Raw genomic sequence first — 15272 nt, forward strand, 5'->3', positions numbered from 1 at the left:
TAAAGAGAGAACCATAGTGTCCCTCTCAGAGACGTCTCAGCTCTGAATTAAGCAGGTGAGGCTTCTCTGAGACACTGAGGCCTGCAGCTCACTCCTGCTTCACTTTTCCCTCTGTACCATGGACCCCCCAGGTGCCCTAGGAATACTCTGCACTGGTCCCCTGCTGCTGCAGAGATAAAGACAGACAGTGTCCTCTCTCCCCCTTTCAAATCACAGAGAATCTTCCTGGTGAAATTGTGACACATCGCCATATAATTGAGTCACGGAAGCCAGGCTCTGTACCCCAAACTTTCAATAGCTACAACTATATTTTGACTCCCACAAGGAAACCAAGGAAGAGCTGTGGTTAGTTCAAAGACAGATATATATTAATTTCATGACTCTGTGTATGGAAGGAGACAGGAGGACTGTGTGCTTCAGATAACCAGATAGAAGCCCAGGCCATGGCCTCAACCTTCCACTGTCCGCACTTGCACAGCCATGCAGATCTAGAACAAACTCAAACCCCAGGGAGCTGGGGAAATGCCACAGTTTGAGTTAGTGATCTGTTCTTCATGTCTGGTTACATGTGCTGGAGATATGCAGGAACACTTGTTGTATTCAGAACACAACTATCGCATGCTCAGTGACAGATTTACCAAGAACAGAACATGTCAGTTGCTGAACGTTTCCTTTTCCGACATGGCAGCCAGTGTCTTTCCTCCATGATGATAAATGTTGAAAATGTAGAGATGGATTAAATATGGAGCTAAGATCAGTCACTGGGCTGTTCTACACACCAAGGCAGGGGTACGTATTACAGGGAGATGGGTGGGGGACAACTGTCCACGTGCTCATTTTCCGCCTGAGGCCACAGTACTGGTTATGTGAAGCCTCTGCAATAGGACACAGAGGCAGGCAAGTGGACACCAGACTGTTCTGTAGAAGCTACCAGAGTTTACAAACAATGGAATAGAAAGAAAAGAACATAATGCCACAAGAGAAAAAAATCTAGAAGGAGAAGAAGGTATTGGCACAAGTTCCTTCACAAGAGGAGGGCATATAGGGAGGGACAACTAACGCTGAAGATCGTTGAAAAAGCCACAGGGAGCCTATTCCTATGGAACATTCATAAAATATGAAAATGAGTTTAAATGGAGCCACCCTACAATGGAGAGGACAGTGCCTCTCCCTGACACCATAGGCTACCAAATAAAAAGCTCAGTGTGAAGTATAGGTTACTTCTTTTTAGGTTGTTGGCTATTGGGATCCCATAGACTTCTAAACATTATAGGTTATTGTTGTTGCTCTTGGTTACTCTCCAGAACTTGACAGTAAGATCCTATTGCTGAAGGCACCACTCAATTGAGTCATAGGACATGGAGAAATCAAGCTGGAGCTTCATCCCTCCTGGTTAGTTTTCATAGTGATGTAAGGTTCCATGCATGCTGCTGGAGGGAACAGTAATCAGCAGTATCACCCAGCTGTGACTCCTGCAAATTACAATAATGAGTGCTCTGCCTAGATATACCCAACAGATATGTGTACAACAGTGGCACAGATGTTATGGGAATAGTCAGGGATTTCTGATTACATGTAAAGCCTGTGTCACAAGACCAGACTCATGTCTGGTATTGCTAACTAAGCTAAAAAAAAAAAACCATAGCTGGCTAGGACACAGGCCCTAATGGGAGAATCTAATACTATTATTCTACTAAAAGGACATAGTAATGAATGTCTCTTAAGTCTTCATCTTTATACTCATAGACTTGTACATCTTTCAATTCTTATCAGAGAAGCTCTCATATTCAAAGAATAAGAGATAGTGAAGTGCTCAGTTCTAAATGGTATTTCTGTGCCTCTCCTCTCTGCATGACCGAGTGATACTACAGAAGAGGGGAGACAGAGACTGTAAGAGCTGGAGGTAGGGAACATCTTCAGGGAAACACTATTTGCTGGGCACTGTGGGAGTGTTGCATACATGAACTCTCAGAGGCTGTGACAGCATGAACAACACCTGCAGAGCCGTAGCATGCTTGGGAGAAGAGCTAATTAAGTCCCATTCCTTTTTGAGGACTATTGGCAACTGGGGGCTTCTGGGCAAGGGAGAATCCGTTTTCTCGGGGATGTGTCCCCAGAGATGCTACCCACCATCCAGTAGCTGCTCCGGCACCCATGTGCAAACAGTCAGCACTAAGTGGTCTCAGTGGGCTTTAAAAAAAACCACATTGTTAGATGTGGCGGCACACTTTTAAAGCTAGCATTCAGGAGGTAGAGGCTGGTGATCTTTCAGCTGGAGGCCAGCCTTGTCTCCATAGTGAGTTCTAAGCAAACAAGTCGTTATAAAGTGAGACTTCCTCAAAAGGAAAAAAAAAGAGCATGTGAAGGTGACATAGAAATATGGCAGTGGGGATGGGGAAGGAACTATAGAGAGGAACAATGGAGTAGATTTCATAAAAACAAATTATATTCACACACGAAATTCTCTAACAATAAGAAATTCAAAAATTACCCTCTGATATATCAATAATAAGCAAATCGAAGTGCCGAAACTCACCAAAACTAAGAAATGATGCTGTAATAGTAACAAAAGTATGTATATTTGGTTAGAACATATTGAAGAATTCTGTCAATATGTCCACATAATATTGACAAAATTTTCTGTAAAAATGCTTAAGGATATGGAAATTCTGACTACATAAATATAATAGTTACATGTTTATATCTGTGGTAGTCAGTATTAATTGCCAATTTGACAATATCTAGAAACACCTGGAAGATGGGCTCTCTGAGGAATGCCCATGGGGGATTATCTTGGCTGCTTTAACTGATGTAGGAGAAACTATCCTCTCTGTGGGCCAGACTATTCTCTCAGTAGGGAATCCCAGGATGGATAAAATAGAGAAAGTGACCTGAGCATTAGGAAGAATCCATTGCTCTATTTCCTGATTGTAGATGTGATGTCCCCAGCTGCTCCAGCCAGGATGAACTATCTGTTGTTCCCTCACTGCCGGTCAGCTGGTCCATTTGTGTACCTAGGAACTTCCTCATGTGAGGGAGCTGGAAGGAAACGTCTTCCAGATGTGCTGCACTGTGTCTGTGCTGACAAGCAAGCACAGAGTACCCCACCCCCGGCCCCAGCTGCCCCCGTTAAAGTTTCTCAGGGACTTTAGCTCCTTCCTTCCTCTTCTGTTGGAGCTGGACGTTGAGGACTTAAAGAGAGACCCAGTTCAGCTCAAACTCAACATGATTGCACCTCCACGCCAATCATTTTCCACCATTTTCCTTAGGTTGTGGGCAAGGGCTAGTTCTTCCGGGGCAATCAGGGTCCTATGTTCTCTTTGTACCTTCAACCTTCCCCAGAAGGCATTGACTCCATCCTCTGCCACCAGGAGGTGAAAGAGCCCTAAGGGATTCTGCCTCCTTAACTCCTTCCTTGCAATCTCAAGGATGTCTGTGGCATTCCTCGCTCGTGTTTTCTCAACAACATCTCATGGAGGTCTGCATTTCTCAGTGCGTTCTCTCTTCTTCCAAACGTGCTTCTCTTGAACTTTTATCTAGCTCAGGAAGCGCTCATCCTGGGTTTTGAAAGTCTTCAGCCAGGTATAAGCCTCTAAGCGTCGATCAAAGCTCTGTTTGTTGCAGGTGGACTGAAGACGCTACTGCAGTTTTAACCCAAAGATGAGCATCCAGAATATACAGAATCAGCCGGTCATGCTTTACACAGAAATGAACAGCAAGGCCGAGACTGAGGTTTTCTTCCTGTTCCCTTCTGTCCAAAGAGAAGATACCGCACAGCTGGATGGGCAACAGCAGCATTTGCCAGGAAGCCCAGAAGCTCTAGAGCTGGGGGCTTCTCTACCATCAGACAAGCTTCACCAAGTCTTCACCTGCATCACATATTGAGGAGGCAGGCCATGAGGAAACAGCCTTCTTCAGATCCTGGAGGGGGGTGCTGCAGTGTTGACTTTCACCCTGTTCCCTGTATTTAGCCAGGACACTGTCTCTGGTGTGGGAAACAGCTCTGGGATACTCAGCCAGAACCTGATTTTACTGAGACGCTTGGGCACTCAAGTGTAACAAACACCTTTGGTCCAAGTCTGGATGCTGGAGAAGAGCCTTGCTACTCCTGCCAGCGTTGTCTTTGCTCTCCTGAGCCCACCACCAGTACTCCTGCTGCCATGATGCTGGATCCGTGGTGTCAGTCCTGCAGCTGTGAAGCAAGCTCCGGTCATGTTAATTCTGTATTCTGTTACTTTGCTGAAAGTGTTGATCTAGAAGTTTTCTTATGGAATTGTTGAGACCTCATACCATCTTCATTAGGGATAATTTGACTTGTTTTCCTATTTGTGTCCCTTTAATTTCCTACTCTTGTCTTATTGCCCTGACTAGTACTTCAAGCATTCTCTTGAAAAGGAGTGCGGAGAGTGGGAAACCCTGTCTTGTTCCTGGTTTGCAGGGGTTGCTTTAAGTTTTTCTGCATTTAGGATGATACTGGCTGTGGACTTGCTGTGTGCAGCTTTTATTGTGTTGAGGTATGCTCCCTTTATTCTGACTCTTTCTAGCTGCTCACTTTGCCTCCCAAGTGCTGGGATTAAAGAGCTGCTCCATCATCCCTGACCTCTCTAGGACTTTTATTATGTAGGGGTAGTGGATTTTGTCCAAGATGTTCTGCATCTACTGAGATAATCAGTTTTTAGTACATGTATATGATTTATTACACTTGTTGAGTTACATATGCTGAATCATCTCTGCACCTCTGGGATAAAGACAACTTTATCCTGCTAGATAATGTTTTTGAGATTTGTCTGTACACATTTTTAAAAATTTTCTTTCTTTCTGTAACATAATTTCTTTATTGATTCTTTGGGAATTTCATATCATGCACCCTAGTTCTGCTCACCTCCCCACCCCCCATGTTTCCCCCTCACTCATGCAGTGTCCCCCACAAAGAAAGTTCACAACAACAAAACAAATCAATCAAACAAACCAAACAAGAACAAAACAACCAAAAAAATTCCTCTTTGCTTTTCCTTCTTTGCCACCTCTCCAACTCCTCCTCATTTGCTCTGATGGGGGCAGTGTGTCACAGAGCACACCCTTTTGTCCAATCAGCTTCACTAGTTGTTCATTGCAATGACTCACTGCTCTGGTCCAAGGCCTCTGGTTTCTGGTACACCATCATCACTGGGTCTTCACTGCATCCTCAGAAACTCCTCCGGGATATCCTGTGACTGCTTCTAATGGTGGAGATCCTGTGGGTATAATTCCACAGGACCAGTCCTTTCCCGAACTCTTGCAGGTCCTAGATGGGGTAGATGTTAGCATGGGTCAACCCAAGGTCTGGCTATGGGCATGGGTGGTAACTGACCTGGTCAGTCTGGGTCACTGGAGCTGCCTGCTTCAGGGGAGGGGCACAGCCAGCTCCCCAATGCCCATGCCATCAGGGTCAGCTCTTCTTCACCTGTGGTGAGGGATGAGACCAACTCTCCTGAGTGCAGGCGCCAGCTCTCCAGCAAGGACTGGGGCCAGCTCTATTGCTGGGGGCCAGCTCTATTGCTGTAGTTTCCATTGAGAGGTAGGGCTAGTTTCCCCAGGGCCAGTGAAGGGTGGGGTCGTCTCAGCATGGCTCTCTATTTTCATCATACATGGTTCCTATGCCCCCCTGAGGTTACACAGGCCACGACTGTTGCAGCTGGGCCTCGGACCCAGTCAGGGCCCTTGGCAGCAGCCCAAGCTTGGACAACACCAGAGCCCTGGTTGGTAACACAGGCCACCCAGACAAGCATGGATCCAGCAGTGATACAGCACTTGGACACCGTCATGGCCACAGGTGGCAGCCCAGGCATGGGGCATCCTGTGGTCTTTGGTGGCAACACGGACTGTGGATGCCCACACAGACCCTGGCTGTGGTAGTACCATGGACCCAGACATGTCTCTTGGCAGTAGCCTGGGCTCTGATGTCACCCTGGTCCCAGGTGTCAAGCAGGCCTCCCACATCAGCCTCCTCCTCACCGCCTTCATTTCTTCCATTCTCTGCCTCTTTCCACAGCACTTGAACCATTCTGCTTCTCTTTTCTTCCCATTTCTCTACCACAAATTTGCTCGTCATAACGGGACCCACTTGACCAGTGCACAAGGCGCCAGGTGGGTGGTGGATGTCTTCTGCCAGCTTGGACCTTGAGGGCCCTGACTGAACCTGGGGGTGGCTAGAACCCACCTGAGAATTGCATCAGGGAGGCCGTGGATTTCTTACCATCAGCCCGGACTTTCTGTACTCTTTTTTTTTTTTAACTGAAGATTTTTACAGCTATTTTCACCAATGATATTAGTTAATATTCTGACATTTTTAACTGACTAGATCTTGTGAGGATCTTAATAGAGTAAGCATGGCGACCGGGAGCTCACGTACAACAGCCATGCCAGGTCCAGGGGACATTGTTTTACTCCTCCTCTTTATTCTCTAGTTCTTAGAAGTTTTCTTCCAGCTCTTCTGTGATCTTCCTGAGCCTTAAAGATCAAGGGAGGATCAATGTAGGTGCTCCATCTACGGCAGACCTTCCTAATCACTGTTTCCTAGCACTCTGAAGAGTAAGAATCTCTGCAGTTACTACCACCCACTAGAATAAGAAGATCCTCTGCCTAAGGCTGAGGGTGGCACACATCTGAAAATACCAATATAGATATTTAGAAGGCAGTTTGGCAAGAGGGCTGCTTAGGAAAATAGTGGGTCCTCCCTTTGGACCAATGAGCTCTCGAGCCTCCTCCTCCTCCTCCTCCTCCTCCTCCTCCTTCTTTGCAGTTTTTTGAGACAGGGTTTCTCTGTGACTTTGGAGCCTGTCCTGGAACTAGCTCCTGTAGACCAGGCTGGCCTCGAACTCACAGAGATCCGCCTGCCTCTGCCTCCCAAGTGCTGGGGTTAAAGGCACAAGCCACCACTGCCCGGCTTCTTCTTCTTTTTTTTTTTTATTTAAAAAAACCATGTTTTCAGTACCAGATGTAAATTCCTTCTGTGGAACAGGCCTCCGATCCAGCGGAGAGCTGTTGGTTACTCCCATAGACAGTCTTGCCACTATTCCACCAGTGGGTGCGTTTGTCTGGTTGGTAGGATCGTCTGCAGGGTCTAGGCAACTTAGAAGAACACACCGTCTTAGGGTTTTTGGAGATCTAAGACCTAGAGAATGAACCCAGGCGACAAGAGGCTTGTGGCTGTAGCTGTGAAAAAATATGTTCACAGCATTGAGGGAGGGCTGGTGAGGCTGAGGAACTTCTTATGCTCTCTCCCCTCCCCCATCAGCAATCTCTACACCTACAAGCCCCCAAATATCCAGGGAGCCCATGAGGGTTTCCCCACAACCCAGCAGCTGGACCTTTTCATTTTCCTCAAGTTCTACCATCCCCTCTGCTCTGCATGGCCTTCCTACTCACTGAAGAAGGGTCAGAGGGAGTACCCAGACTTCTCAAAGTTCCATCTTATGTAGTACTATGAGCTCCCCAGAAACACTCCAATCTTTCATGATGTGTGATCTGATCCCCGATCTTGAGTTGTCTTGATGGCTCTGGACTCTGTAAGACCCCGCGCTCATGTGTGCCCTTGGGTTGAAATGAGGATAGTCAGTCATAGTGCTCCTGAGAAAACAGACAATGAGGCAGGGCAACCTGTTTCTCTCACTCACTAGTGTTTTTGGAAACTCTTCCCAGCATTCTTCCCTGTCCCCAGGACTCCTTTGGCTTCAGAGAGCTCATTCCTCAGGAATTTTGGCCAAGGGACACCCTCACATGCCTCAAGGGAACCGCCTCCTGACCCAGAATCTTTCAGCTTTTTTTCCATCTTGAAGGCATAAACTGTTCATTTTCTCTTTCCCGGAACTGTTTATACTGCCCAGAATGCACACAGAGAGGTTAAGTTTCACTTCTGTTTCCTGAAAATGTCTACCCACCAGCCAGCTCCGCCTATCGACAGAGACAGCTGCAGAACATTCCTCAGAACACTCCTCTCTGTACACTGGGCTCATTGCTCCACTCTCCACAGAGGCCCCACCCTCCCCACCTCTGCTCTCCCGGTCTCTGCTCTCCTTATAAGGAGGGCAGCTCTGTGCAGCTTTTGGCAACTGTGCTCTGGGCTGCAGTGAGCAGCAGACTCAGGGCTTTCAGCTTTTGTGGAAGCTCTGGCCCTGGTTATTTACAGCAGAAATTCTTTGGAGCTGGTGAGTGAGAAAAGCCTTTGCCTCGGCAGTGACCTGGTGTCAGCTCTGTGGGCAGAGGGCAGAGCTGGCTTGGCTAAGCAACAAGTCATGTCGTCATCTTTATACAGAAGGGAGCCGTGGGTCTGGAGCTGCTGTTTGGTGCCGCTGGTGCTGTGGAGTTGTGGAAAAGTTTGGACCGAGCAGAATGGTTATGGGTGACTCTCCGGGAATTCGTGAAGTTCTCACTGTGAAACAGCTGCCTGTTCTGAGTCTAGTGTTCCACTGCCAGGGAGCTATGGTCACAACTCTGTGAGGTTTCCATAGTTAGCAAAACTCTAAGTAATGTTTCAACATCGCTCCTGTTTGCCGAGGTCTGATGATGTCCGCCCTGCTCTATAAGAGCATTTTCCATTTTCACACTCAGAGAACACACCTGAGAGCAAACGTGTCTGTTGTTTAAGATGCTCACAGACCTCCGCTCTTTCTAGCACTCACCTTGTGTCATTAGTAATCAGAGATAAAACAATTCGTCTTCCTCTTCCTGCTCTTTCTCCCTGCTCTTCCTCCTCCTGGTTTTTGTCCTCCCATTCTTTCTCTTTGTGTCCTCTTCCTTCTTTGTGCTGGGATTGAACCTTGGGCTTCCCACACACGAGGGAAGAGCTCGACGGCTAAGCTACATTTTCAGCCCTTTTATTTTTTTTTTTATATCTTTGACTTAAAAGTGTGTGTGTGTGTGTGTGTGTGTGTGTGTGTGTGTGTGTGTGGTCACACAAGTGCTAATGCATATCTGTAGTGGTCAGAGAACAATTTTGGGGCAGCAGACTTACTTTCTCCCTTATGCAGACCGGGTCGCTCTTGTTTCTGTGGCTGCGCTGTGTACTCTAGGTAGCTGGGCTGTGACTTTCATGCTTCCTTCTCCTGCGGCTCCTATCTGAGAGCAGAGGTTACTGAGTGAATCATCATATCTGGCCTTTGATGTGGGCTCCAGAGAGTAAAGGTGGCCAGGCTTGCACGTCAAGCGTTTCCACCCACTTACCCATCTTCTTGCCCCGTTTTTCTTTTCATTACCACTAAAATGGGTGTATTTTTGCCACAGACAGTGTGCATACTATGGCAATCGTGTCATTGTTTGGTTTTAAAACATTACTTAAGTATGTACTAAAATAGGTTTACAGTAAAGAAATTATACATTAAAATTTTCTGTAAACAAGATCCTTTCTTAATATAATTTCCTGAATTGTTTCAGATCTAGATAACCTAGAAATGTATAAAACCTAGGAGTCCATATACATTTTGTAGAGAAGGCATGTGCTTGGGTTTTAGAAAGAAAATGCAGAGTCTGCACTGTTTATTATCAATTAATTGCTGATCACAAATTGTTGTCTCTCAGAATGGTCTGCTGAGAGTGAGTGACCTTGTGCACTTACCATGGTACTTAGCCAAAGCTGATGTTTGTTTAAAGACAGCAGAGAAGGTGACTATTTAAATATTCTAAGCCTTATTAAAACCTTCATGGTAACAAAATGCTACACAGAAAATTAATGCTTCTACTGTCATTTAAAGATGTATGCATTTTTGTTTTCTGTGTTTAAGTGTTTTGCCTGTGCACATGTGTGTGTACCATGTGCGTGCCTGGTGCTGTCTGAGAAGGTCGTCGGACCCCTGGGACTAGAGTTACAGACTGTGGGTGCTGGAACCTAGCCTGGGTCCTCTGGAGGAGCAGCGAGTGCTCTCAGTGGCTTGTCCAACTCTCCAGACGCCTCTACTGTCATTTAATTGGTGTCAAATAAAACAAAATTTAAGAATCAATAAAACAGATTAAAACTGCATTAGCCTTGCAAAAAAAAAAAAAAGAAAAAGAAAAAAGCCCATTGGGTTTCTGTTATGGGAACAGAGCTGAATAGTGTTCTGGATTTTTCAGAATTTATTTTTGAAAACCCACTTTGGTGACTTAGGGCTTATGAGTAAAGATAAGCACACTGGTATTTCAGAGAGGCATACTTAAAATTCCTGATGCACACAAATGAAGATTTTGTTTATTGAACTGAAAATTTTTACTTCTTCAGAAAATATGGTATATTGTTTATAGTATACTTATTTAGTGATTACATAGCCTTTCAAGATTCATTAGGTGAAAGAAAGAAAGAAAGAGAGGAAGAGAGGAAGGAAGAAAGAAAGTAGTGTCTTTAAGATACAACAGGACTGAGCACCCATGAGCTCTCAGCAACTATGGCAGCAGGTACCCGGCCTGCACAGGTCCCAGCCAGTTGAGCTCCCAGCCCTGAGGTGGGGAAGCAGACTAGTGAGCTCCTGTTCCCAACCAAGAAGCTCTCTGCAATTAACAATCACTTGCAAAGGAAAAATTCATTTCTCCAAGTTATACTTGGATCTCACTGGTTATACAAACCGTTTTTAAATTTAAGGGCAGGCCCCATGCCCAGCAATAGATGGCCAACACAAAATGAATTTAAAGGTTTATTTATTTTGGATTTTTTTTAAATCACATATTGCTTTATTTGAGCTTTTTTGTTTTGTTTTGTTTTTAAAAAAACTTTTTTGGTTTCCTAGTTGCATATTATGGTTTACTATTTTAAGTTTTTGTGACATGTGTATGCATTTCTCATTCTCTTTCTTAGTTTCTTTTTCTGTTCTGTCAAATCTGCTGCCATAACTAGTAGGTTCCGCTAACTTCAGGCACGGCAGAGGCGCACATCTGGCAGACTGGCTGTCGCTATGAATGAGGAACACGTAACACAGCAGCAAAGCAAGGGGCCAGTAAGAACACAGTGGTGAGACCCACTGGGGAGACACACCTCTTCCTTCTCTCTGCCGTTCACGTCCACGGGAGATACATCCCTTTGTTCTCTCTGCTGTCCACTGGAGACACATCCCTTCGTTCTCTCTGCCGTCCACGTCCACTGGACACACACCTCTTCGTTCTCTCTGCCATCCACATCCACTGGAGACACATCTCTTCCTTCTCTCTGCTGTCCACGTCCACGGGAGACACATCCCTTTGTTCTCTCTGCTGTCCACTGGAGACACATCTCTTCGTTCTCTCTGCTATCCACTTCCACTGACTCACACAGCTACAGTGTCATTAATTCCCTCGAGAAGGACACATCTTCCACATTGCTGCACGAAGTAATTTCACTGCACATCCTAGACAGCAATGAGACCTTCAACTTCTCTTGTAGAGCTTGGCCGTCTCAGTGGGACGTCTTTGGAAGGCCAGCATCTCCTGCTTCCCCAGCTTCTGGGTCCGTTCCTTGTTCATAAAGTTGTACGTAGAGTTCATGTATGTAAGCCAGTATGCAAAATCTGGGCTCCCTCACCTTATTTTTTTCAGTAGTGGTGAGGGATTTTTTTTCAGATTTTCCATGGCGAGGCCACTTCTCCCCAAGAAGCAGTCCCAGAGAGGCAGGAGAAGGACCTGGCAGGCCTTCCTTTGTCCTGGGCTTGTTTACATAAGGCAGGCGCCTGCCTACAGCCTCAGGGTGGCTTGATTTATGTGTTTTAAATTTTGCTGGAGTCTTCCTGATTTGCTCAAGCTGCTCTCAAACTCACTTTGGGGCCCAGGTGCACCTTGAACTTGCCGCCCTCCTGCCTCAGCCTCCTGACTAGTCAGGATTATAGGCTACGGTAAAATTAGTATGTTCATTTTATTTTGTTTTGTTTGAGAGTTGAAAGTCTTTCTCCTTTTGAACAGTGTTTCTGAAGCATCTGCATGAAGCAGGAGACATTTGTTCTCTGTTAGATGAACCCAAAGAGCCAGTTTGTGTTCATGTTCTTGTGGGGCCCACTGTTAGGGGCCCCACAAAAGACCAAGCTACCCAACTGTCACCCAGATACAGAGGGCCTATGTCAGTCCTATATCGACTCCCTAGCTGTCCATCCAGAGTCCCTGAGCTCCCACAAGCTTAGGTCAGCTGTCTCTGTGGGTTTCCCCATCATGATCTTGACCATATGAGCAGTTTTTAAGGGGCAACTGAAACAACAGAAGTTTATTCTCTCCTAGTTTTAGAAGCCAGAAATCCAAAATTAGTTCAAATTAAATGCGCAAATGAACACATCTGGATACTGCAAAGTATCGACTTCCTTCTGAAAACTGTCGATCACAATGGCCAACTCACTTAGTTGTGTAAATTATATAGTCATAGATTCTGGGAGTTAGGGTGTGGACATCTTCGGGATCATGTTTCTGACACTGCAAGGATGGCTACCCTCTCCCGAATCTGAGACACAGAAACCAACAAGGCAGAAAATTGGTGTTCCTTCTCCAGGGGTGACAGGAATATAAAGGAATCACAGCGACAGGGATCAGTCTGAGAGGAGAGAAGTGGCCCCCAGGGCCAGTGTGTCTTGAGCGGGTGGGTGTCTGTGTTGCCACTCCACTCTCCTGACCTCTCTGGTCTTTCTCCTTCCGCCCAGACCTTCTGCGGCAGTGGTCATGGATGACTTCATCTCAGCCTTCCTGAAGAATGCTTCTGGAAAGAATTTCCAAAAACTGTCCATGGAATTCCTGCCTCATTACTCTGCATTAGTCAGTAAGGTAGGAGGCATACTCTCTCCAGAAACTCTCGGCTGTATTCAAAAGGCCATCCGGGAGGGAAAACTGAGTGACTTGGTGGGCCAGATTCAGGAAGCACTGGCTGCCGCAGAAAAGGCTTCCTTGGCGATCGCTGTCATCGGGGAGTCTGGGGCTGGCAAGTCCAGCTTCATAAATGCCCTCCGAGGGCTGAGCCACGAAGCAGAGGAGTCAGCTACTGTTGGGGTTGTGGAGACTACTATGCACAGAACCCCCTATCAACATCCGAAATATCCCCAAGTGACCTTCTGGGACCTGCCTGGAACCGGGACTCCCAATTTCCTTTCAGACACTTACCTAGAAAAAGTGGAGTTTGCTAGCTATGACTTCTTCATCATCATTTCTTCCTCTCGGTTCAGTGTCAATGATGCTCTCCTGGCCCAGAAAATCAAGGATGTGGGAAAGAAATTCTACTTTGTTAGAACCAAAGTGGACAGTGACTTATATAACGAAGAGAAAACTAAGCCTACAACCTTCAAAAAGGAGAGGGTCCTTCAGCAGATCCGAGACTACTGTCTGGCTAATCTCAGCGACATTGGAGTGTCTGAACCGCGCATCTTCTTGATCTCCAACTTTGATCTGGCTGACTTCGACTTCCCAAAGCTGGAGGAAACTTTACTGATGGAGCTCCCCGGGCACAAGCGCCATACGTTTGCTCTGCTGCTGCCCAATATCGCTGATGCTTCCATTGAGATAAAGAGAAATTTTCTCAAGGAGAAGATCTGGCTGGAGGCCTTGAAGTCAGCAGCTCAGTCTTTCATCCCCTTCATGCCCTTCTTGAATGGCTTCAACTTGCCTGAACAGGAACAGTGCTTGAAGGATTACCGACGGTATTTTGGCTTGGATGATAAATCGATTGAAGAGATTGCTGCACAGCTGGGCACGTCTGTGGAAGACATCAGGGGCTCCCTCAAGTGCTTGGATTTCTGGTCCCTTGTGAAGGATGACAGCATAGCAGCAAAAATCGTGAAGGGTGCTGAGTCTTTTTATGCCGTGGAAGGAGGTCCTGGGTCTTCTGTCATTCAGGGTTTGAAAGTCTACATTCTACGGTTAAAATTCCTTGACATGGTGGCTGATGATGCTAAGTGTCTCTTGAACATGATAAAAGCAGGAAATACTGCCTAGCTAAACAGTAAACGAATTTCAGGGCTTGTGTATCCAAGCTGGCAATGGGGGTGTCCTTCCTCCAAACTCCCAGGCCAGCTCTTCCCTAAGATGTCTGTCCGGTGAAGGAAGTCCATTGCTATCCTTTGGAAATCACTGTCACCCGTGAGTTGTTTTGTGACCATAGCCTCTTTTTTCTGTCCATGGTTTATTATGCTTGATCTCCAGCAGTAACACATCACCTGCTTTCAACTATTCTCTGTGCCAAGACAGAACCTGTTTCTGACCCATTTATATATATATATAAAAAGAGAGAACAAAGGCAAAAAAGAAACCTCACAAAACAAAACAAAACACAGTTTGTAATAACAAGATGAGGAGTATATATTGTATATATTACCATTTCCCAATTCTTTCTCAGTTATCATCTCAGCGCCCTGCTCTCCAGCGTAAGGATGCTCATGAATATGAGAACACCGCTAACGGAATTGCAAAATGTTCGCTGTGGGAAACTGCAACATAGCCAGGAGGTGGTGACAAGATAAAGCAGTGAAGTAGGAGATGAAGGGACACTAGCCCACTGAAGTGTGTGGCTCTGACAGGCATTGTCCTTTTCTCCCATTCCCTCTGCCTTGCTAAAAACCATTAGATTACATTCCTAAAGTTAGCCACCAAGTGAACCTTTATTCGTTCACTTCCTCCTCCCGAGGCTGACTACCAAGGTCCAGGTAGCAAAGTATTGAAGTCCAGCAATCAAGAGCCCCCTTTCACTCGCCTAATTAACATGCCCAATTAAAACTAAACACCTGATTGTAACACGGGGCTTCTCATTTCACCTTTAGAAACCACCATTTGCCTATGTGTCTCTTCTCTATCCGGAGGCTGTTCTTTGTCCCTCTGGGACAGTTTCTCTTTCCCCTTCCCTCTTCCCCTCCCCCTTCTCCCTTGTTTCCTATTTCCCTTACCACGGCATCCTAGCCCATTCTAAAACAGGCCTCCCCTTTCTCTACTCTTAAAAATTACATCTGCAAGGCCATTTTCTGCTGTTTTTCTGTATGAGTCAGAAAGCATCTACTTTTACTCCCCCCCCCCCATTAATAAAGGATCTCTTTGTGAAAATGGGTATTCGTGTCTAATGTGGGGTCCAGGAGGGAAGTCCTTGTATGTAGAAATGGATTGGGGTGTCGCCTTCAGGAAAAGACCCAGGAAAGAACATGGCATGTAAGAGGTCAGGGGGACAAACACTGGGTGTGTCTATAGCTAGAAACACTGCACACTAATGTGAGAACAGGTTTGGCTAGTTGCAGGAACAGCGGAAATCTGATGCAGGGGATGGACAGGGTGTGGAGAGGACACTGGAGTTGCTTCAAAGAACGTCTGGTTAGGAGTGGTCGGGAGGGAGTGATGAGAACGGA

The 15272-nt window shown here is 46.1% G+C and overlaps 1 protein-coding gene, 1 long non-coding RNA gene and 1 pseudogene across 2 annotated transcripts; 1 reads left to right on the top strand and 2 right to left on the bottom strand.

Moving 5' to 3' along the window:
* Nucleotides 1-3115: 3115 nt before the first annotated feature.
* LOC148120998 (small ribosomal subunit protein mS29 pseudogene) lies at nucleotides 3116-4606 on the bottom strand (annotated as a pseudogene).
* A 303-nt stretch (nucleotides 4607-4909) lies between these two features.
* LOC148120999 (uncharacterized) lies at nucleotides 4910-9102 on the bottom strand. The gene is made up of 3 exons (XR_015738887.1): nucleotides 8993-9102; nucleotides 5351-5443; nucleotides 4910-5234 (listed from the first exon to the last, which is right to left on the bottom strand). It is a non-coding gene; the product is annotated as an uncharacterized LOC148120999 (long non-coding RNA).
* LOC148121000 (interferon-gamma-inducible GTPase 10-like) lies at nucleotides 8027-14976 on the top strand. Its single transcript, XM_087910688.1, has 2 exons — nucleotides 8027-8186; nucleotides 12597-14976. Exon 2 carries the CDS (start codon nucleotides 12616-12618, stop codon nucleotides 13876-13878), a length of 1263 nt encoding a protein of 420 aa, XP_087766814.1. The 5' UTR covers nucleotides 8027-8186; nucleotides 12597-12615; the 3' UTR covers nucleotides 13879-14976.
* The last annotated feature ends 296 nt before the right edge of the window (nucleotides 14977-15272 follow it).

Source organism: Myodes glareolus, chromosome 9 (genome assembly GCF_982192425.1).
Source record: "Myodes glareolus chromosome 9, mMyoGla1.1, whole genome shotgun sequence".
Classification (NCBI taxonomy): Eukaryota; Metazoa; Chordata; class Mammalia; order Rodentia; family Cricetidae; genus Myodes; species Myodes glareolus.